The following is a 24655-nucleotide window of genomic DNA, read 5'->3' on the forward strand; positions in this document are numbered from 1 at the left end:
CACTCGTCCAACTACGATACAAAACGCTATAACTATAAGCATGCCACATTCCGCCACAACACAAACCCGAAGGCTCCCTAGCGCACGTGACTTTTCGTACCTGCCCGTAATACCAGGTGACCTCCCCCAGTGATTAGCAAGTAAAGAAACTCTAGTATAAAACTTAGATCTTTACTAGACTCATCGGATTAATTCTTATCCCTATAGCTATTGTAGAAGGGTCTTGAACACGAAATCGCGATCTAGCTAATATGACTACATACAGCCAAGTTATAAAAGTCCTTCCTAAGGAACACAAATCCATAATAAGGTATATATACATGCCCAAAAGATATTGTTTTGAAAACAAAACAATGGAAGAAGAATAGGGGCGAACACAATTTCTCTTCCAGAATTACAGGGGTGGGGATACGTGACCCCCTCCCCCATCTCCCGCAGTTGGTGCACATATGGAATGTTTGGGTGATGGGGAGGGAAGTGTAAAAGGCCCTGTAACCCCTTCCTCCCTTCAATTTAGAGCGTTTGCTTGTTTTTAGCTTGATATGCATAAACTCATATGATATCATGTTAGGGAAACCCAGATGCAACAGTTATGACGTAATCAGAAGCTAGGAAAATTTTTACACTGAGTGTTACTGTTAGTGTACGGACAGGCTCCAAGGAGAGATGAGATCATAAAGAGAGACGTGGACTACGTTAGTTAGAAGACATAAAAGGTGAGGAAGGTGTAAATGAATATAGGAGAAAAGGATAACGAAATAAAGTGATGAATTAGTGGTCACAGTTTCCGATAATATTAAATATGGGTGCTCGCCACTCACAGAGGGGATCAGATAAGTTGATTTTCATGGATTGGCTAGTAATTCCGTGTTTATAACAACGGGAAGCAGTGATAAGTATACAATTGCTTGGTTTTGATGAGTACATACACATTTACCTAGTGACTGTAGTAATTATTTTTAGTGATAATGTTGAGAGGCATTTTGGCTGTCAGTTTGGAACTCTAGTTTTGAAAAAACGACAAAGTTCTTAAAGGTTTGAGTTCCAGAAGATACATTGCGTTATGTAAACATAGTCTCTGCATAGATGTTTATTGCATTTGGTTTCCCAACATGAATAGTACATATAATTAACTTGAGATAAATTGTTCAGGGGTCACGTTGCTGGTGTGGTATACTATATATGTTGTAGCAGGCTGTTTTACCATTGCAAGGTAAGCATGACTGGATAGTTCTTGGCCTTGGGAGTCTTTTCTTGAATGACTTGTGTGGTTCACATAAGAAATAACAGGGAAAGCATAATTTTATCTGGAAACAAATTTGCAGACATGTTTCACAGATTGACCTAAAGATTAGATTCAACAAATTCTCTTTCCTTCCTGCTAGGAAGTTCTTACACCATTTCTATTGAAGTGGCTGTTTTCACAGTAATCATGGCAGGAAATACTATTTTCAGTGGCAGAAAAAGGCCAGGCTGTATTTCATTGAATATATCAGGGTTAGATTAAGTTAGGCTAGGCTTCAATTGAACTGGTCTTGCCAAGTATTTGTTGGAGTTTCCATTCTTTCAATTTTCACTGATTGTGTTATTAATCCAGCATTGGCAACAATCACTGGTATTGGTAAAAAACATGGCATATGATTCATGCTTCTGCTACATTTTCTGCTAGAAACTATTACAGAAATAGCAAGAGATACAGCTTGAGCAATCACGAGCTGGAGCCACAGGCTTAGAAAAGCCATGTTTTGTTAGTGTGTAATTTTAGGCTGAATTTCACCACTTGCTTGGCACTCATTGCTATCTCTTTGAGGACTTTTCTATGTCTTTGTCTAATATCTACAGCTATGGTGGCAAAATTCAAAGTTTACTGGACTTGTATCTCGCTTAGTCATGGGTCAAGTCCCACACTTCTGATTCCCAGTAGTGACATTTACCTTCCCCAACAGTCTAAGGGTTATGCATCTCCAGGCTAAGGTTTCTCACCTTCCCATCTTATCCTTAGTCCTTACCAATCCATCCAGCTCAGGAAAGGGAAAAATTGTTGTCCAATCACATTTGGGAGAAGAATGGTACCTAAGATTGCCTGACAGGGTCTATACTGTCACATGATGAAAATAGTAGACATGGCTTAAATCAGTTTACTTTGTAAATAATTGTTTTCCCTTTTCTTATTATTTATCATCACAGTAAAGACCCATGGTATTGTGTATAATCATGTACCACTCATATATTCAAACCATTGCCCCCATTCTATCATGTAGGAGACCCATGGCCCTGAGAAACCCAATAATTTTTTAATTTGTGTGCTTGTCTTGTTTTAGAAAGAATTCCAGGGATCTTCTAACCCTCTTAACAAATAAATGAAATTTGGTTAGAATTGTACCATTATTGTCATATATATATATATATATATATATATATATATATATATATATATATATATATATATATATATATATAAATTTAGTTGGACATAACAGCATTCTGACAATTATTAATCTTCATACTAATGTTCTCAAGTTTTCTGACAGTAGATCTTACTTCTGGAGGATGGGCAAAGACAAGTTTTCCAAAGTCTTCCATTCTTAATTAACGTTTCGACTACAAGGAATCATCTTCAGAATAGTATAAATAAATAAGTCTTACACAGTTACATAATGCACAATTGGCAGTTCTACACAAGAAACATAGGTTTAAATATTGGCAGTCAGGGAACAAGGACACCTGAATCTTGGGGATCATCTCAAAGCTGGGACCTCACGCTGAGAGGGAGGGGGAGGCATATGAAGTTGAGGTTGGGTACCTCTGCCACAATGTTTGGTGGACGAGTTGTACAATGGTGTGGCTGTTGTCATATTAGATTGTATATTAATGAGAGGAGCTCATTCCCTTATATAAACAGCTTCCAACATTTTTAAACCCTTAATTTTATTACAATGTGTAACTCTCCTAGTGTTGTTGACAATAGTGTCTCTATATCAGCCTGGTGGTATTGTAAATGATGCTGTTTGATTGCTCCTTGTTGCAAATGCAGAGACAACTGCCTGGTGAGATGACAAGTATAACAAATATATGTAGAATTAAGGGGCATGCAGTCCCCAGAGGTACCATAGTTTTCATAAATAACATTGATTTTTGACAAAATCCCACAGTAGTCAGACAGATTGTTCGGACAATTTATAGTTTCACCCAACCATAGATTTGATATGTGGCTTATGTGTTTCTGGTGAGAAATGTTGTGATATGAATGATGGTGTACATCATTTCTGTTGCAAATGTGTACTTTTGAAGTAATTAAGTATTGAAGCTATGCACTTATGCCTATATCTCCTGAATGATCTGGGGGGATGTGTGGGAAATTGGTTTTTTTGGGTGGGAAAGACTAATGAATGGAGTAATGTGCATTGCAAAACAGGTATAAAATGAACAAAAACATAAAAAAAAAAAATCACATTCTATGGCTGGAGTCCAGCGGTAGCCATCTTTGTGTTTACCAGCTAATCGAAAAATGTCTCGCTAGATGTGTCACACTTAGCGAAGTCCACTCCAGCCGCGCAAGACTTCCTAACAGTAAACTAACGTTACCTCCATTAGGTTAGGTTAGTTTACTTTACGGTAACCAAGTCTTGCACGAGCGGCTAATCTAGTGCTTCTGGTCACAAAAATTTACAATCGTTAGTAAACAAACATGGCGCTGCGCGCGGTACCTGCCGATATAGGATATTTTTGTTTTTATGGGTTTCTTTAGTCTTCTTCATTTTACACCTGTTTGGCAATGCGCATTACTCCATTTATTAATCTCCCAACCCAAAAACCCTGATTTCCCACTCGTCCCCCCAGATCGTTCGGGAGATGTAGGCATAAGTGCATAACTTAAATACTTAATTACTTCAAAAGTATGCATTTCCCACGGAAATTATATACACCATCGTTCATATCACAACATTTCTCACCAGAAACACATAAGCCACATATCAAATTCTATGGTTGGGTGAAACTATAAATTGACCGATTGTTCATCTGAATGGAACATGTGCCATGAAGAACAAACAAAAAACTGCCTTCTGGACATATGCCTTAACAACACCTTTCTTGTAGCTAAGTGAGCATTGTCCAAGACCATTGATGCATTTACCAGCATTGGTGGGCTTGCAGTAAACATTAGTTCTGAAGTTATCAGATGTAGTTTTCACCAGAACATGAAGGAAAGGGATCTTATTATTAACATTGAGTTCTATCGTAAATTGTAGCCCAGAATTAGCTTGAAGATTGGACCTGAGCTCATCCAACCACTGCACATTATCCACAGAAACAAAAATGTCACCCATATATCTAAAATATAAGTGCAGTTGTGTCACTAGGTGCTGTAAAACTTCACTCTCCACAAAGAACATGAATGCCTGAGCAAAAAAGGACCCCTAATAGAGAACCCATATATACATGGAGGAAGTTGATAGCTTTAGATACTTGGGGTCAAATGTGGCAGGCAAGGGATGAGTAGAGGTGGAGGTAGAATATAGATTGAGAGAAGCAAGTAAATGCCTTGGGGAATTAAAAAGTGTAATGAGAAATAGATATTTGGGAGTGGATGCTAAGAGGAGATTGTATGAAGGAGTGATTGTGCAGACAACACTATATGGGGTAGAAACATGGAATATAAGAGAGGAAGAGGTTAAATGTGTTTGAGATGAAATGCCTGAGAAGTATGGTAGGGGTTACCGGGCTGGATAGAGTGAGAAACGAGGAAGTGAGGAGGAGAGAGGGGGTGGAAAAGGAGTTGTTGTTGTTGTTGTTGTCGTTCCCTAGACTGTCTGTCTGAGCAGTCCCGTCTCCCCAAGGAATGCCATAGCCGAAACTGGGTTTTCCCACAAATCCTTTATAGAAAAGGAGTTGGGGGATATGGTTGATGAAAGAGTATTGGGTTGGTTTGGGTACATGGAAAGAATGGGTGAAGAAAGATTATTAAAAGAGGTGTGGAAGGCAAAGGTGAGGGGAGTGAACATGAAGGAGTAACCAAGGATGAGATGGATAGATGGGGTAAAAGGGGCATTGGGAATGAGGGGAATGTCTGTTGAAGAAGGAAGGGAGAAGAAAGAAGATAGGGGAGAATGGAGAATGGTTGTGTATGGATGATGATGTGATGCATGAAGGGGAGTGGGTGGGGGATGGTGGGTTAGGGAATATGTGTGAATAATATTTTGATGCCACCCAAAGGGATTTCTCCCCATCTTCTCTTTTTCTGCATGAGGGGTTGGAGAGGGGGGATCATTGATTAAATGAAGTGGCCTTGCTGTGGATGTGCTGTCTTGCTAAATTGCTTCTTACCCAGGGCAGTGAGTGAAATGCAGGGATGACCTGTCATCAAGGCTTGTCTTTTGAGGTGTGCATTTTTGCGCCCATCCCATAATGCTCTTAAATTTGAAATGAGAAATGCTAAAAAAAAACATGCACCTGTGAAAAATCAAAGTTCAACTTTTGCGCCCCTCAATGACGATGTTTACCACAGAATTAAGCAGAGCATTGCAGTATGTTCATTGAGTAAGCCTACCTTGTCTCCCAATTATTATTAAGGAGACATGTAGGTCTCCTGTAGTATTCACATGTTAAAGGAAAAAAAAATTCTGTTTAGTGTGTCATGACTCAATTCCAACAGTAAGAAAAAAAGTGCTTGCCGAGTAGTCACAGAGAAAATTTGGGCAAGTACTTTTTTTGCTCGCCTACATTTTTTTTAGGACAAGGACTGTGTCATCCAGGAGGATCCAAGAAAAGAGAGAGGGAGGGGTGGTGAATAGGAGTGGAGTATGTGAAGATGAAATAGGAGGGAGTGAATTTATGCCATTGACTTAGGCTACCTCCCTTGTAAAGAAGGAAAAAGCCCTTGGTATATGCATATGTGTGCATGTATATATATATAATATATATATATATATATATTTATATTTATATTAGAATGAATGAGTGATGAAAGATTAATAAAAGAGGGGTGGAAGGCAGAGGTGGAGGGAGTGAACTTGAAGGGGTGACCAAGGATGAGATGGATGGATAAGGTGAAGGGGGCATTGAGCAAGGAAGGGAGAAGGCAGGAGATGGGGATGAGTGGAGAGGGACTGTGTATAGATGATACTGATGCATCCCAAAGGGATTTCTCTCCAACTTCTCTTTTTCTGTATGAGGGGATGGAGGGGGGTTGCTGATTGAGATAGTGGCCTTGCTGTAGATGTACTTTGTCTTGCTACATTGCTTCTGACCTAGTTGGCATGATACAGGGATGATTTGTCATCCATGAGAAGGAAAGGGTGGTGGATGGGAGTGGAATGGGTGGGAGTAGGTTTGTGCCTTTGACATGACTAGCTCCCTTATAAGGGGGAGAAAGCTCTTGGTATCTAGATAGAATATAGATATTTTTTAAGGGGGAAGGGTAATATTCATATCTCAGAATAGTGACAAGTGATTGTGTTGTGTTTTTGTAATTGTATACGTGTAGCACTATACAGTTACAGGTATAATATAAAGTGTAGTGTTCTATTAATTTAGAATCAAAACAGTATTCTGTTATTTTACTCCAAAGGTAGGAGTAATAGTATAAGGTAAGCAGTGTAAGCTTCGTGTATTTAGTTTATTTAGAGACCCCTTTTGTTTCTTTTGTTGATTTATATTTTCTCTTTGCCATTTGTATTGCTGAAGGAGGAGCTAAATGGCTTGTGAAGGTTGTGTGACCCTGGAGGACCATCTTAGGATGTGTGAGGAGGAAATTCTTCTCAGGAATGCACTCTGTGAGAAGAGTAATTCCTCCCCACAACCAAAAGCATGTTCCACTCCTGTCGCTGTCATGAGCAAGTGGCGCTCCGTGGGGTCCCATTTGTCGAGCCCGCGTTTGGTAAGCGGGTGCCCTGCGGAGCAACCGCTGGCTCTAGCCAATCATTTTGCTCTGCTGGAGGATGAGGTGGCTGAAAATCAGGAGTTCTTGGTGGTGGGGGACTCCATGGTGCAAAGCTATAACGACATCCTGCAGTGGAAGACTAAATAGTGTTGCAAGCTTGTATGTCAACTGGGCCATGGGATTGCTGATTGTGCCCAGACCATCAGGGAGCAAAGACGGACAAGCACAGTTATGATTGTTCATACGGGAAGTAACGATGTGGGTGGGGTGAGATCAGAGGAACTTGTTCAAAATTACAAGGTGCTCCTTCAGGAGATGAAGGAACATGGGAGCCATCACATAATCTGTGGGATCCTCCCAAGGATCTACGCAGGCTTGTGTTGGAACAGTAGAGCCATAGGGATCAGTGAGAGGATATCACGATTGTGCACGCAACTGGAATACCACTTTCTTGATTCTTGGTATCTCTTTTCCAGGCCTCATGACCTTTACACTTCTGATGGGATCTACCTTACCCGCAGAGGCAAAGATGTTCTTACAAACCTCATTGTGGGAGTTTGTAATGAACTAGTTCCTTTTTTGGGGTAGAAACTCAAAGGGAAGGGGAAATAGAGTGTACTGGGGAAAACAGAGTAGAGTATAGCAATAATGTAGAACAATATGCCAGTGTAGGACAAAATATAATTTTAGGATATAATCTAGGTAGAGGACGAAATATTACATTAGGATGTAATGTTAAAGGACAAAATATCACAATGGGATGCAATGACAGTGGAGGACAAAGGATCATGATGGTATGTAATGATAGTGGAGGACAAAATATCACAATGGGATGTAATGATAGTGGAGGACAAAATATCATGGTAGGATATAATGTCAGTGGAGGACAAAATATAGTTTTAGGAAGGGATGTTGGACAGAATGTCAATGAATAACAGGAGGTCAGTGTGGAATGCAGTGACGTAGGGGAACAAAGTGTACATAAGAGATCGGATGACCATGAGCGACCATATGTCCATTATGGGGGAAATGTTAATGAGGCATTGAATGTCAATGAAGGACCAAATGTCAATATAGAGCAAGGTGTCAATAAAGAACAAAATTATAATGTAAGGCGTGATATTGAAACTTAAAATGTGTCAAAAAGAAATAATCAAGAGTTTCTTAAAACCATGTACTTTAATGCTCATAGTATTAGGAACAAATTCCAAGAAATGTAGGTGCATGTCAAAAGCAAAAATCTCAATATGATAGGAATAACCGAGACATGGTTAATTGGTGGAGAATTTGAAGCTGAATTTAATATTGTGGGACTTAAACACTTTCATCAAGATAGAAACCACAAGAAAGGTGGGGGTGTTCTGTTGTACACTAAAAGTAATGTCCATGCTTGTGTTTTAGAGAAAATGAAACAGGATGCATATGATACCGTAGTTTGTGGGTAGAATTAACCCAAACAAATGGACAAAAAACGAATGTAGGTGTAATATATAGGCCAAAGACGTTATCATTAGCAGATGACAAACTGTTGTTTCAAGAACTGTCTAGTTTCTTCAACCAGGACATATTGATAATGGATGATTTCAATTTCACTGACATTGATTGGATGACCCTACAACATGGCCATATAGGTAGTCGCTTGATAGATTTTCTCGATGACAATTGCTTGGTTCAGCATGTAAAAGAGCCCACAAGACATGGAAACTTACTCGATCTATTGATCACTAGCTGCAAAAGCATGATAACCGATGTAAAGTCGGTGAATCTGTTGTAAATAGCGATCACAACTTAGATTCAAATGACTAAAAAAAAAATAGAATAGATACTTGTGTTTCTAAAATACCCAATTTCAGTAAAGCTCAGTTCATAAGATTATGTCAGGAGCTTCAGCTTACTGATTGGGAGGCAAAATTAAGCAAAAGACCTGTAGATCAGAAGTGGGAAATGTTTCAAAATATGCTTACTAAGATTATTCATACTTGCATTCCATTTAAGGACAGACGTCCCCCAAATCAGGCTCACCCAAAATGGCTTGACAAAGAAACTGAAAAAAGTATTGCTAAAAAGAGGCTTATAAGAAATACAAGTGCTCGGGTTTATCTAATAATTGTCCAAGTTGTGTATGAATACGGAGAGATTTAAAAAAGACAAAAAATGAAAATGACATTAGAGATAAAAAGGTTGTTAGGAATCACATTGGTCCACTATTATCTGTTGACGGTCAACTTGAATATTCAAATGAAGGAATGTGTAATATTTTAAACAATTATTTTAGCTCGGTATTTGTAAATGAAACACCTCAAAATGAACTCCAAACTGAAACCTTTGAAAAATCTAGGGTAAACTTACTCACTATGGTAAATATAACAAAAGAAATAATTAAAAGGTGTGTAGAGAAACTCAAAGTTAATAAAACACCAGGGCCTGATGGTTGGCATCCAAGAATCTTAAAGGAAATGAAAAATGAGATTGTTGTTCCATTAGAAATTATTTTCAAGAAATACATCATATCCAGAGATGTCCCAAGAGAATGGAAGCTAGCTAATGTTACTCCCATATTCAAAAAAGGTGACAAAAAGAAACCGAATAACTATAGGCCTATAAGTTTGACTTCAGTCATAGAAAAAAATAATGGAAACTATCATCAGAGATGCTATCGAACATCATTTAGAAAGTAACCATTTGGTAAATGATAGCCAGCATGGTTTCATACAAAAACGTTCTTGCATGACTAACTCGAATTTTACAACAGTTATCTCGAATTATGACAAAAGAAATATAGATTTAATATATCTAGACTTTGCAAAAGCTTTTGATACTGTCTCCCACGAAAGACTACTTACTAAATTAGCTTCAAACAGAATAAGTGGTAGCCTATTAAGTTGGACTAGTAATTAGTTGAATGATCAAAAACAGTGTTGTTTTAAATGGAAAAACTTCTAGATGGAAAAATATTACAAGTGGAGTTCCTCAGGGTTCCGTTCTTGGGCCACTTCTATTCATAGTATATATAAATGATATAGACCATGGACTAAAATCTACTGTTTCCAAGTTTGCTGATGATACAAAACTGTGCGGAATGGCAAATGATCACTTAAACCAATTAGATATTCAAGAAGATTTATATAAATTACAGTAAAATTCTGAAAAATGGCTAATGAAATTTAACACAAGGTAATGCACATAGGAAAAAATAATAGTAAGTCCGATTACAAGTTATTTGGAAATTCATTAACAAAAGTGAATAGTGAAAAAGATCTCGGCATAATTATCAGTAACGATCTCAAATCATCCAGGCAATGTGTTTCAACCTCTGAGAAAGCAAATGAAATTCTAGGACTGATTGCATGATATTTTGACTTCAAAAGTCCATCACTCATTAACAAGCTATATAAATTGTTAGTTCGTCCACATTTGGAATATGCTGTTTCAGTATGGTCACAGAATCTCATTAAAGACATTGACAGATTGGAAAAAGTACAACGGTGAGCCACAAAACTGATTCCAAATATAAAAAATAAATCATATGAAAATCGACTAAAACATACGAATCGGTTTTCCCAAAAAAAAGCATAGACTCAGAGGTGACTTGATACAGGTCTTTAATTTGGAAGTGGGTAGAAACAACTTTGCCAACCGTGTAGTTAATGAATGGAATAAACTTCTTGCAGAGGCAGTGCAATGTAGTTCAGTTTGAAGCCTTAAGAATCATTTAGATAAGTACATAAGCAAGATGCTGTAATGACTGTCATTTATTTTGTATTGTTTATTTGTTTTGTTATCATTTGTCTGTTTATTATCATTTGCTTGATTCTCATTTATTATTAGTTATATGTGAATTTATCATTATTTACTATTTACCTGTTTATTATTTAACTATACCTATGCATTTATTTTATTTATTATTATTTATTTTATTATAGTTTTTATTTATTTATTTATCATTATTATAATTTAATTTTGCATCCAACCTTGATATGGACCAAAAGGTCTCCTGTCGGCATGCTCCACCTTTGTAATCCTATTTAAATTAACATATTTCAGCATAAGTTAATTCAAGTTTTAGAGGGGAATAATTAATGTTACAAAGCTTCTTGATTACCGAGTACTTTGTTTTTCTTGACATCAAATTAGAAGAAAAAATGTATAGGGATTATATATGGGGGGTGATATCCCCTCCCCCCTCATACACAAAAATATTATGGCCTTGATCATTGCTATATATTTTCACTGTAATTTTATATTATCACCAACACTCAGAAACCAAAATCTTCCTCATAGAATATATGAAAATTATATGTACACAGTAATTGCTAAAGCCCTTGCATCCTCATTCACGGCTCGGTGGCGGATTGGTAAAGCACTGGCCTCACAAGCCAGAGAACCGGGGTTCGATTCCCCGGCCGGGAGGAGATAAGTTGGGTTTGTCTCCTTTCACGTGTAACCCCTGTTCACCTAGCAGTGAACAGGGGTTGTGACCTTGCTGTCCCGGTGTGTGGTGTGTGAGTGGTCTCAGACCTACCCAGAGATTGGCAAATAATGAGCTCTGAGCTCACTGCCGTAGGGTGGTGTCTGGCTGTCTCGACAGAGACTGCAGCAGATCCGAGGTGAATGTCATTACATCACACAAGCACATCCAAATGGAAACAGAAATACAGCAGTATATTACTTGAACATTACATCAACCTACCAACTGTACCATACTTCCACACAAAGCACCTTCACACCTAGATCACACAACAAACTCTTCAAGACAGACCACTAAACTCAAGACTCTCCGATGTTGACACCTCACTTTGGTGATAATAGCTGTTTGGATGAAATTTTCATTTCAGGATGAGTTCTTTGTATCCTATGCGGTTGGTGGGGTATGTGTTTGTACTATGGCTACACATTGGAAGTGTCGTGAGTGCTGCAGAGAAACCAATGCCAAACATAGAACTTTACTTCAATGGCACTGCAATCAATCATACTGGTATTGATCTAAGAGAAAAGGAAATACATCAGATTACATTTTACTGGGATGATTTACCACTAGAAGAAGCAAAGGAGATTCATATAAAGGTAAGAAAAATAATCTATTATTGTCATCACAAAAGAGTTTTATGTTTTAATGATTGTGCTTAGATCCATTCAAAGCTAAATTTTATTCACTTTGCCATTTGTTAGTCATTGAATATCATCTTTATTTGTACAATACAATCCAATACCCTGGTTTCCTTAAGCTTAGACCCATAGACCCAAGGAAATGTGCCATAGCCACCAACCCCATTATCCACTTAGTGGAGAGTGTTTTCTATTTGGAAAGAGTGTAGGATGGTGTAGTATAATGGGCTATCTTTTGTGTGATGGTACTGTTTTAGTTCAAGATGGTGACCTGAATGTTAGTATGTTAGTACATTTCTTGCTTGTCATGATATTGACTTCTCAGTAGGTGAATTATAGAATTTGATTGCTTATTAGGTAATTGTACTGTGTCTTGTTGCATTGCTTCTGACCTGGGTAGTGGGCAGGAGACAGAGATGATCATTCATGAGGAGATGAGATGAGAAAGAAATAATGGATGGTGGATGGGATTGGAATAGGTGGGAGTGGGGTGCGTGCCTTGGCTGGCTACCTCCCTTATAAGGGGGAAGAGGCCCTTGGTAAATAGATAGATTGAAGAATGCTTGTTTTATTTATTTTCATTTATTTATTGATTTATTTCTTGTTTCATAATGTATTATTGTAACTCGTGTTTATCCCATATGGATAAATTAAGGAATGTTTTATTATTATTATTATTGATATTTTTTATTTATTTATTTTATTTATTTTTTTGTGTGGATGCATTTTGGGGCATTAGAGGTAGGTTGAATAAAATTTCATTGGATTTGTTTTTATATTGTCTTGTTAGCTGGTTTTTTTTTTAGTGTTATTGGATGTAAATGATAGATGAATTTGAAGACTTGTAGGATTGTGTCCTCTCACTCACATTAGCTGCTTTAGGGGAAAGAATTTGGTTTTTGAGAATACATGTTCAGTTGATGTTGTTTTCATGTAATGAGTTGTTATTCTTAAGACTTTATTTTATAGTTCTAGGTTAACTTTGCATTGTGGAATGTAATGCTATGAATACATAATTAGATGTGATTCTTAATGAATTGTTTTATTTGTTAATTATTTTGTTTCTTTTGTCCAAATCCTGTGCCTGCAATTGTTCTAAATATGTTTGTTTTCTCATTTGCTATCACTGTACAGTCTATTGTGTGACAGGTGAAGGTCAGATATATCAATTGTGAAACCAAGGATTTTATAATTTTGATCAGTAGGAGAGATTGAACATATGACTACTAGATAATAATTGTTGGTCCATAAACATGTATATATATTTATTCTTTTTCTTCTTCAAAGGTTTCCAGTGCAAGTGGGTTGAATCATGCAGAGGTTCTGCCATCAAAACTGTTGATTAGTAATGGTCATACCAGTGCTGCTGATGCTTATGTTGCCAATGTTGAAAATGGCACAGTTCAAGGAACTTTCAACATTACTGGTACTCTTCTGGGATTTAGCAAAATTCAACTTTTTGTAACAAATGGCACAAATGACCTCTTGGAGGGTCCAAAATATGTTGTCAAGGTAATTTTATTTTTATGAATTTTTTCATATATATTCATTTCCATTATAAGTTATAATAAGGAAAGTATCAAGTGATTAATGTAACTACTTTTTCAATATAAAATTTTCTGTTTTCCTTTCAGGTACAGAGAGGTGACCATGTGTTGGACCTTATTTTTATACATATTTTGGTTGCCTTGGTAATTGTTGCATATATCAACATGGGATGTGCAATAGACCCGGAAATTATTAAAACAACATTGAAGAAACCCATTGCCCCTGCCATAGGCTTAACATCACAATATGTCTTCATGCCGCTTGTAAGTAAAAAAAAAAAAAGTGGAGGTATTTATTGTTATTAATACTTCCTTGACATCTTGCTGCATTGCTTGTTACCCAGGCAATGGACTGGAGACAGTGATGACCCTTCATCCATGAGGAGTTAAGAGGATAGGGAGACAAGTATGTAATAGATAAGGAGTGGAATGGATAGGGGTGGGTGCATGCCTTGAATTGATAGCTCCATTATAAGGGCAAAAAGCCCCTTGGTATAAAGATAGGTAGATATTAGTCTACCAAAGGCTTCTTTCCCCTTATAAGGGAGGTAATCAAGTCAAAGGCATGCATCCAATCCCACCCACAACCCTTGCTTCCCTCTCATCTTAGCTCCTCATAAATGATCATCCCTGTTGCCTGCCCACTGCCTAGTTCAGAAGCAATGCAGCAAGACACAGTATATCTACAGCAAGGGTGCTTCACTTATTCGTTGAGTTTGTGTAAAAGAAAGAAAAAAAAGCTCAAATTTCAGAAAAGGATAGAAAGATGAATGTTATAATTTGAAATATTTCAATGTGTAGAAGGCCATGTGATAATGTTTATTTGAACTCTTTAACCTCTTCATTATGAGTCAAATTGTCGTGCGTAGCATTGGATGCCTAATGAACAATGCATCTCACTACTCGCATTATAGAATATGAAGTCACTGCTGTATTACTTGTTCTTTCTCACTCTGAGTAATAATAAACACAGAAAACATGATCAAACCAGTTCACAGAATTCGGGGGTCACTCAGCTACAGCAACAAAATAAATATAATCAAGACTGATGCCTGCAGCCTCATATATCCACTCGTGCCTATTTAAGCATCATCGTATTGAAGAGGTTAAGGTATGTTATGTAATAAGATTTAATTTTTTTGCGCAGTGTGAACTACTAATTTTATATATAGAGCTCATTGTACATAACAAAACTTTTCTTTCAGGTCTCATTTGGACTGGGCTACCTCCTATTTGCTCATGATCCACCGATGTGGCTTGGGCTCTTCTTAGCTGGCTGTGCTCCTGGTGGTGCAGGATCAAACATGTGGACATATCTTATGGGTGGATCTCTTGATCTATCAATAACAATGACATTTATTTCCACAGTAGCTGCATTTGGTGCCTTACCATTGTGGGTGTATGGATTGGCCCCCCATATATTTTCAGGTTGGTATATGTTTGCATAATGTTGGTTCTTTAAACAATTTACTAGAAAAAATACAAGAATTGGATTTCAAACCATTAATAACCAGTTAAATTGCAAAAAGAAAAAAAAAAAACATGTAAATACACCAGATTTCTCATTGGATAACATTGGCACTTCAGCACTGATTTGTTTGTGATGTTATTGTATTCTCTCATGCTATTAATGTTATCATTGAAGTTATCATATTAGCTTTGCACACCATATGTAAATACTATGGCCCGAATGTCATCATTTTTAGAGTACATCTAAAATATATATACCAAGGGCTTTTTCCCCCTTACAAGGCAGGTAGCCAAAGTCAAAGGCATAAATTTACTCCCACCCATTTCATCTCCACATACTCCTCTTCCATTCACCACTCCTCCCTCCCTCTTTTCTTGGCTCTTCCTGGATGATGGGAGTCTAAAAAAAGAAAAGAAAAAAAAAACACAATAAACCACAATAAACCTATGCATAAAATTTGTATTTTACTCACAAAATATTTTACTTGCCAAAATATGATTGACATACACTAAGGTTGCACAATTCGACAGCTCACATTTCCACAACTCACTGATTCAACCTCATTAAATTCAAGACCTAATCTTACAAATTTGATATTCAAACCTTACAAAAAGTACAATGGCTTTAACCTTGTCAAATTGCAAGACCTCAGTGCAATGGTAAGGGAACAGTTTTTCTTGTATTTACCTAATTGTAGTAAACAGGAATGGAGCAATGCACATTGGGTCCTGTCTCGTATTCTCTAATTTTCTAACATACCTAGACTCAAATTCATATACTGTTCCAACTTAATCTATATCTTTGATTTCCTATCATATTTAGATTTATACATACATACATATACCAAGGCTTTTTCCCCCTTCCAAGGGAGGTAGCCAAAAAGGTAAAGGCATATTTAGATTTGAACTCGTGTATTGTTTGAGCTTGGGTTATAGCACCTAAGTTATTCCACATATACATCCATATGGCAAACTGTATTTCTTCACATCTTTTCGACATGTACCGTAGTCTTTCTTAATTTACTTTCATGACATCTTAAATCCTTCCCATCATTAATCAGATCTCTTCTATCAATGCAATCTATCCTCTTTAGTGATCTGAACACTGTAATCATGTCACCTCTTTCTCTTCAATCTTTCAAAGTTGGTAGACATTACTGGAGAATTTTTCTGCAGATTTGGAAGAGTTTGCACACAACCAAAGGCTTTTATCCCCTCATAAAGGGGAGTGGCAAATCTAAGCATACACCTACCTTTCACTCATTCAGACTTATTTGTTGCTGCTCCCTTCATAACACCTCGTAGATGAAGGGTCATTCCGGTCTACAGCCACCCTGCTTGGGTCAAAGGCAATTCAGCAAAACATGGTACTTCCACAGCAAGAGCTAGTTTACCCCCACACACACACTACCACCACTACCACATTATGTAGTCACTTTCCTTCATTTACAGAAAAAAAAAAAAAAATCTTCATCCATTCATTCTTGTTTTTTGCACTCCCTTATTCAACAGACATACCTCTTGTATCCAATGCACAGTCCATCCATTTCATTTTTGCTCCTCTCAAGTTCACTCCATCCACTTCTACTTTTCACACATTTTGTTAGTCTCTTCCCATTTGTCCATACCATCTCAGCCTTCACTAGTTTATCCAGTCTAACTGTTCTCTTTCCACCCTTGCTCTCTGCCGCACCTCTACACTTCTCACTCCATCCATCCTCACAACACCCACCATACTTCTCAAACATGTTTAGGCTCTTCCTTTCTGCCTGCTTCAAATCCTAAGTCTTCATGGAAACTTGGGAGAGTAAATTTGTTTATTTATATGTATGTATGATCCATATATTGGGCCCTGTTGCCTGTAAACTTTTATGTTTGAAACACTATATTTGCATGTATTTATGTATTTGTTTTATATATATATATATATATTTTTTAGATGGTGAATTTTCGAACTTGCCTTACAAAAGGATTGGTGTATTGGTTGCTTGCCTAGTAATTCCTATTGGAATTGGAATGCTTATTCGTCGATTTTCTGAAAGAACTGCAGCTGTACTGAAGAAATTATTGAAACCAATTTCTCTCATCTTCATTGTATTCATCATGACCTTTGGAGTTTATGCAAACTTGTATATGTTCTCATTTTTTTCTTGGAAGGTAAGTTTTTTTTTTTTTTTTATGTAATTCTGTATACTTGTATTATTTTTTTATTTTTCTCTCCCTCCAAAGTGGATGTAATTCAAGTGCTGATGTTATGCTTTTTTTTTTTCCATATCTTGGAGCTAAGTTCTTGGAGAATTTTTTTTAACATTTCAGGTTGTCCTTGGAGGATTCTGTCTTCCCTTCCTGGGATTTGTATTTGGTTGTATAATCTCCCTCTTAATGAAGAGACCAGTAAAAGAAATTATAGCCATCAGCATTGAAACTGGAATTCAGAACACAGGACTTGCAATAGGAATTCTTAAAGTAAGCCACTTTAAAATTACTGGCTGTATATATCTGTGTGTGTAATATTTAGTGAGGACCATAAAATAGAAGGGGTGTACTATATTTAGTTTTGTCACAATGGGATATGAAAACACCAAAAGGACATCTCTTATTTTTCACAGGTTGCATTAGCTAAATACGCGCCCCTTGGTGATGTTACCATTGTTGTTCCAGTAGCAGTAGCAACAATGACACCATTGCCTCTCCTCATTATCTGTTTAGGTAAACGTATTTGGAAATGTCGGCAGAATTCAAACATGAAAGTGGAATGTGAGGATTGCCCTCTGGATGATGAACGAGAATTAAATGATAATGAAATTGTTGGCAAGTATAAAGATTTAAGTAAGGATCACAATCAAGACAGCAAAAATTAAGTGTTAGTAACAATCTGAACAATATTTGATGACCATGTCTTATTTGTGCCTTGTACATCCTACTGTCAACACCTTTGCTATAGTACATACAAACCAAAGGCTTTTCCCCCCTTATAAGGGAGGTAGCTGAAAAAGAAAGGCATAAAAACATTTATTTATTTTTTTTTTAAATGCTATAGTAAATATAAAATTGTCTGGCATAGCCAGAATTGAGATGCTATTTATGGCAGAGGTCAGGAGTGATGGCAGTCCAGATCCTGCTTTGCAAACAATTTTGTAGTGAGGGCATACTACACTAAAATTCCCCAATTCAAAAAAATCCTCCATAAGGCACTGCCCTTACTTCCTCTGTGGAGGGAATTCATGGCATTAAACTGAATCATTAGCCAGAATGAAATTATAGAGTATATTGTAGCAAAGAAGTTTTAACTTTTGTTGCATATGAATGGAAGTACACAGTAGTAGCTGTAATCAGCATCACAAATAGTATAAGAAGTTGCTGCTGATAACTGGTAATGAAATTACTTCAGGAAGAATTGGACATCATACTTATGGTAGACAATGAATATCCTTATGAACCTACATGTTCGCACACTAGTGTGTTTACCTTTTGATTTAATCATATGGTAACCCCACAACGAAATTATCTGATGCCCAAGAAGACGGGAAGGTTGAGTGAAAAATGAATGTAAAGTTTAGTACTATCCAGTTAGGGGATAGATTGAAATGAGTTCCTTTTAACCATATCACTATTGAAGTGGTACTACACATCAGAAAAAATAGAAAATTAAAATGTGTGTCAGTGTCAGTGCATTGTTGTCCATAAGACATGGTTTTACATCAATCAATCTGTTACTCTAGACCTCTCTTGTAGGAGTCCCATGACTCCCTAGTAATAAGCAACTCCAGAAAAAAATACTGTTGTTTTCTAGGGATTTTTAGTGTGGGGTGTTGTTGGACAAAGTGTTCAATGTCTTCTGTGTGGTGGTTGCATCTTGCTTGTCCAAGATTGTTTGATATGGAATAAATACATCAAGATAGGTTCAACCTTGTAGCTTTTTGAGGGTTTACTGTACAATTGAATAGTCTTATCCAGATTGGTAGGGGTCAGTGGGTTAAGGATACCCTGAAGGTTGCAAAAAGTTGTCAATTGATGACCTGGAAAAGTACTCAGTCATATATCTATATACCAATACCATGACTCAGTCATGCTGTCAAAGATCTAGCCTCACTGCTGTGACAACATCCTCTGAGCTGTAAGATTTGTAAAGGATATAATCATAGAGGCTTAATCAAAATAGCCCTAAATGTTTCGATACAGTATGGTCTCCTCAGCTGAAGACAATTGCAAAGTATCAGCCTGAATGAGATCATTAAAGAATGACCTTCCAAAGAAGGGGCAAATTATTTTAATATTTTGTCACAAAAGGTATTGGTATTAATAAGCAGATCTGAAAATGTTCCTTAATAATCATAGGTATTAGTATTTGAATGTTATATCTGAAAGACATAATATTGTGCATATTTTTTAGCTAATTTTTGTAGTATATTTTATTAGAACCAAATCAATTTCATCACAAAATTTATTTTTGCATAGTAGTTGTATTTAAGGTCTCCCGTATGACACTTTCAAAGTTAATCAAATAGGTCCAAGTCATTTCCCTGGTCATCCATGGGGAGTTGCTTATTGCTTACACTTGTAATGATAATTGTTGCCTTTTTTCAGATTAGAAACCCACAGCCTCACAGTGGTTGGCTAGTCATTATCCCCTCCTATACCCCCAAAAATGTGTGTGTGTGTGTGTGTGTGTGTATATATATATATATATATATATACATACATACATATACCAAGGCTTTTTCCCCCTTCCAAGGGAGTTAGCCAAAAAGGGAAAGGCATAAAAACACTCCCACCCATTTCATCCCTAAATACACTCCACACCCCACCCCACCCCCCACCCTCCCTCTCATCTGAGCACCTCCTGGATGACGGGTCATCCCTGCACCCTGCCCACCGCCCTGGGTCAGAAGCAGTGTCGCAAGACATATATATATATATATATATATATATATATATATATATATATATATATATATATATATATATATGTATATGTATATATATATATACATATAGTTTTGTCTGTGTTGTATTATGTAGGACCGTTTCTGCTACAGGTAGGAGGAGGAAGGGAGCAGTCACTTGTTGTCAGTTTTCCATATATAAAAAGGTAGAAGTATGGTTCAGATTGACAGAGATATTGGGCCCAGTCTTGTGATAAGGTCAGCCCTACAGGGTTGCATATCTAGATGAAGGTGAGGGGGTTGATGGGTGGTATGGAGTAGATCCTTTCTGACGTCCATCTTCCAGGATCAGCATTAGCAGATACCATCATTGGTCCTTGATTTCACACAGACCCATTGAATGGCTATGCAGTTACAATGTTGTGATAATTTCAAAACTATAGAATAAAATGTTTATATATCAAGATAATCATATATATGAGGAGTCATTTGTTGCTCTTTATTTTTTTATCTATAGTTATGTTTGTGATATATATAGATATGGATCCATATTTCCCTTTATATTCATTTCAGGGCTACTGAACATACTCTTATTATTCACCTAATTGTGTGTATCCAATACCCGCTTCCCACACACACCAAAAGCCTGTTTCCTCTGTATGAAAGGGGGTGGCTAAGTCAAAGTAAACATCCATTCATTGCCCTTCTCATCTTAGCACCTCTTATTTTAGCTTTTGGATGAAGGTTTATCCCTGTTCCCTACTACACTGCATGGGTCAGAGGCAACAATGTATGTAACTGAAAACCTGCAGCCTCACAGTAGTAAACAACTGTACTCAGGCCCTCAGATGTACAAAAAGAAAGGTTGGATTGTTAGTTCTTAATGAATGTGGTTCTAAATAACAAGAAAGCCTATTTAGCTTAAAGGTACTTAAGATCACCCTGCTTTAATCAGAGACAATGCAGTGAGGCACAATGGAAGCACTGTGCCTTGCTCCACTGCCTTTGACCTGAATGATATGGCAGAGGAAAAAGGGTGACCTTTCAACTACAGTATGCTGAAATGGGAAGGACATTAAATAGGATTTGATATATCTGAAATAGGTATGTGTTTCAACTCTGCCACTTCCCTTGTACATCAATATATATATTTGAGATCACCCTCAAAATCTGTACAAACTATGAGCTTCATTATGTAGTAATATATATATATATATTTGTAGCTCCTCCCTAATATGACTGGTCAGCATATTTTATCACTTTTATATTGGAACACTATAATAAAACTGAGAATGGGAATTTTGTATTAGTTTGACCTTTTTGTCACAAAAGTACACTGCACAGCTAAGGACAATGCAGATGCAGAGTAGCATAGGGTAAAAGCTAAAAACAATATACTGTAGAGGGGACATAGACACGAAAACTGCTAGGTTCCCCTCAAATAGTTCTTACTGTTTGGAGTTTTGTTGCTACACTTCCTCAAGGGTACAGGTATTCTTCTCTGGTAGTACTAGTTAATTTGTTTTCAATGTTTTGATAAAATTCATTGTCTTGTTTTAGTTTTAATTAATTTACAAATTTAGGTTCCTGAACATAGTTCCTCTCATACAGAAATGAAGGCATGTACCTATTCCCACCCATTTCACTCCCAACCACCACCCTTTCCTCTCTCTCATCTTAGCTCCTCATGGATGACTGGTCATCCCATCCCTATATCCCACCCACTGCCCTGGGTCAGAAGCAATGTAGCAAGACACAGTACATCTGCAGCAAGGCTGCTTCACTTAATCAGCAACCCCCTCTCCATCTCCTCGTCTAGAAAGAGATGGGGAGAAATCCCTTCAGGCTGTGTCAAAATATTCACATATAAGGACCCCCTACCACCCCATCCCTTCCATGCATAACACTATCATCAATACACAGTCACTCTCCACTCATCCCTATTTCCTGCTTTCTCCCTTGCTCAACAGACATTACCCTCTTGTTCAACACCCCCTTTACCCCATCCATCCATCTCATCCTCAGTTGTCCCCTCAAGTTCACTCTATCTACCTCTGTCTTCCAAATGTCTTTTTACTAATCTTTCTTCAATCATTCTTTCCATGTGCCCAAACCATACCAATACTTTCATCAGCCCTATCATCATCTTTTCCACTCCTACTCTCGTCCTCACCTCCACTACCATGGTTGTGAGCTAGATATATAGCAGTGGCAAAATACATACACCAAGGGATTTTTTTCCCTTACAAGGGAGGTATTCAAAGTCAGACATAAATCCACTCCCCATTTCATTCCCACATACTCCACTCCCATTTACCACCATTCCCCAAGTCTTTTCTTGGGTCTTCCTGGATGATGGGTCATCCCTGCATCACATCCAATAGCAAAATACATTTAGTAATAAAAACTTAATTCACATAACTATGACTGTTAGTTGTAAAAGAACATGAACAAGAATGTAAAGGATCTCTAATTAAAGGACAACTGACATGTACTGCGGACTAAAATGAAATGTGTTCAAGATGTGCATGATTTCAGGGAAAAACATGGAAAATCCATAACATACATTGTAATGTTTAATAATACATAACAAGATTGGACATCACAAGTATAATCTTTGTCTTAGAACACATGACAGGTAAATAGGTCACCTAAAAAATTTATGTACAAATATCACTGGAGGGGGACTATGTTGTAACACATAGGTAAGATGAAAAAATCCCACTCTCAGAGAAAGTAAATGGATGAAGTATAGAATTAACTGTATATTTCGACCACTCTTTGTGGTCCTTTTCATCTGCTGAAGAGGACCACAGAGAGTGGTCGAAATATATAGTAAATTCTATACTTCATCCATTTACTTTCTCCGACAGTGGGATTTTTAAAAATATTACGATTAAAATATGTACATTTAATAATTGGAGATTACAGCAAAGATTATCTACAACCCTGAGATGCTTGCAAGTTTAATAGTGCTCATTGAAAAAAAAGAAGAAAAAAAAAAAAATCTATCATTCTTCTGTTGGGTCATAAGCCAAATTTGAGCTAAGCCATTTCTCCACAGTAGTAATGTCTATTCTACGCCTTTCTGCATAGTCTGCCACCTGAAAATTAAGATACACCTCAGTACAATAAATATGCTATTAATAAATGTATATTCATACACATACCATGGGCTTTTTCCCCCTTCCAAGGGAGGAAGACAAGGTCAAAGGCATAAATCCACTCCCATCCATTTCATCCCCACATACTCCACTCCCATTCATCACCTCTCCCTCTCTTTTTTCTTAGCTTCTCCTGGATAACAGGTCATCCCTGCATCTTGCCCACAGCTCTGGGTCAGAAACAATGCAGCAAAACACAGCACATTCCAAAACCGAACAAAGACCCAACAATCCCAACATCGCACCGCCCAATCACACTTCTCTGCACCCCCTCTAAAGTCATTGAACGCCTAATACTTAAACTTGTCACACCACATATTCCCCTTGCTGACTCACAACACGGTTTTAGGCCACTACACTCCACAAACACTCTTCTGATAAACCTCACACAAAGAATTTTAGATGGCATCAATTCAGATAGGCCCCAGCACAGAACACTTCTTATAACATTAGACATTAGTAAAGCTTTTGATGCTATCCCCCGCTACAACCTAACAAATAAAATATATAACACAGACATGCACAATAACACCAAAAGATGGCTGGCCAATTATCTGGCAGGTAGGAATGCTTACGTGTCATATAATGGCCAATCATCGCACATCAGAAACATTAAGAATGGAGTACCACAGGGCTCTGTTCTATCCCCCACGCTCTTTAATCTATACATGCATGACTTACCCACACCAGACACCTCAGAAATACAAATCTCTTCCTACACAGATGACATAACAATCACATGCACACATCATAACAGACAAAGCTGCAGAAATATCCAGCCATACCTTCATACACTCAACACATGGTTCATCACAGACTCAAAATAGCTCCAACCAAATCTACAGCAACACTTCTCACCAACTGGACAAAAGAACACAAATACATACCTCATCTCTACATCAACAACACTCTAATACCACACACAAACACACCGAAAATTCTTGGTGTAACATACGATACATCCATGTCTTTCAAACAACACATCACAAACATAAAAAACAAATGCACACCTAGACTTAACGCACTTAAGTCAATCACTGGAACAACATTTGGACAAAACAAAGAAACAAATACAACAATATACAAACAATGCATACGCTCAGTGATGAATTATGCGAGTCCTGCATGGGCTCCTAATCTCAGTGAGACACACCACCACACCCTTCAAATCATACAAAACAAAGCCCTAAAAACAATTACAGGTTGCACAAATACAACACCTACAGACCATTTACACCATGAAACAAAAGTCCTCAAAGTCAAGGACCACCTCGACATGAGAGGCACACAAACACATCACACCCGCTACACTACATAGCAGAACACCCACACACACCAAGAAACATTAAAACAACACCCAAAGACCTGTATCACACACAGATACTCTCTTCTCTTCCTCCACAACCACCAAATACCAGCCTCCGGAAACGTATTCATAATCATATCACTCACCGCTCCATTAACACACTGAAAGACAACACATTGCTGCATGCCAGACCCCCTGATATCCACCCTTCTGAATCCTCTCTCTCACGAAAGGACAGAGTCCACCTGGCCAGACTGCGGTGCGGCCACCACCCAGCACTTCTAAGCTACCAGAAG

General features: G+C 37.5%; 2 protein-coding genes across 2 annotated transcripts in view; one reads left to right on the forward strand and one right to left on the reverse strand.

Moving 5' to 3' along the window:
- The first annotated feature begins 568 nt into the window (after window positions 1–568).
- LOC143025330 (ileal sodium/bile acid cotransporter-like) lies at window positions 569–21188 on the forward strand. Its single transcript, XM_076184817.1, has 8 exons — window positions 569–716; window positions 11716–11944; window positions 13274–13498; window positions 13621–13797; window positions 14739–14961; window positions 16943–17160; window positions 17320–17469; window positions 17613–21188. The coding sequence occupies exons 2-8, from the start codon at window positions 11717–11719 to the stop codon at window positions 17862–17864; spliced, it is 1473 nt and encodes a 490-aa protein (XP_076040932.1). The 5' UTR covers window positions 569–716; window position 11716; the 3' UTR covers window positions 17865–21188.
- Window positions 18015–24655, reverse strand: part of LOC143025329 (methionine synthase-like) — a 38172-nt gene continuing 31531 nt past the window's right edge. The window contains exon 20 of the mRNA XM_076184816.1: window positions 18015–22993. Coding sequence (XP_076040931.1) covers window positions 22901–22993 — 93 coding nt within the window. The 3' untranslated portion in view covers window positions 18015–22900. The remainder of the gene's footprint in view (window positions 22994–24655) is intronic.

The sequence above is a fragment of the Oratosquilla oratoria genome, chromosome 5 (assembly GCF_046742065.1).
Source record: "Oratosquilla oratoria isolate Oo_2021 chromosome 5, ASM4674206v1, whole genome shotgun sequence".
In the NCBI taxonomy this organism is placed as follows: Eukaryota; Metazoa; Arthropoda; class Malacostraca; order Stomatopoda; family Squillidae; genus Oratosquilla; species Oratosquilla oratoria.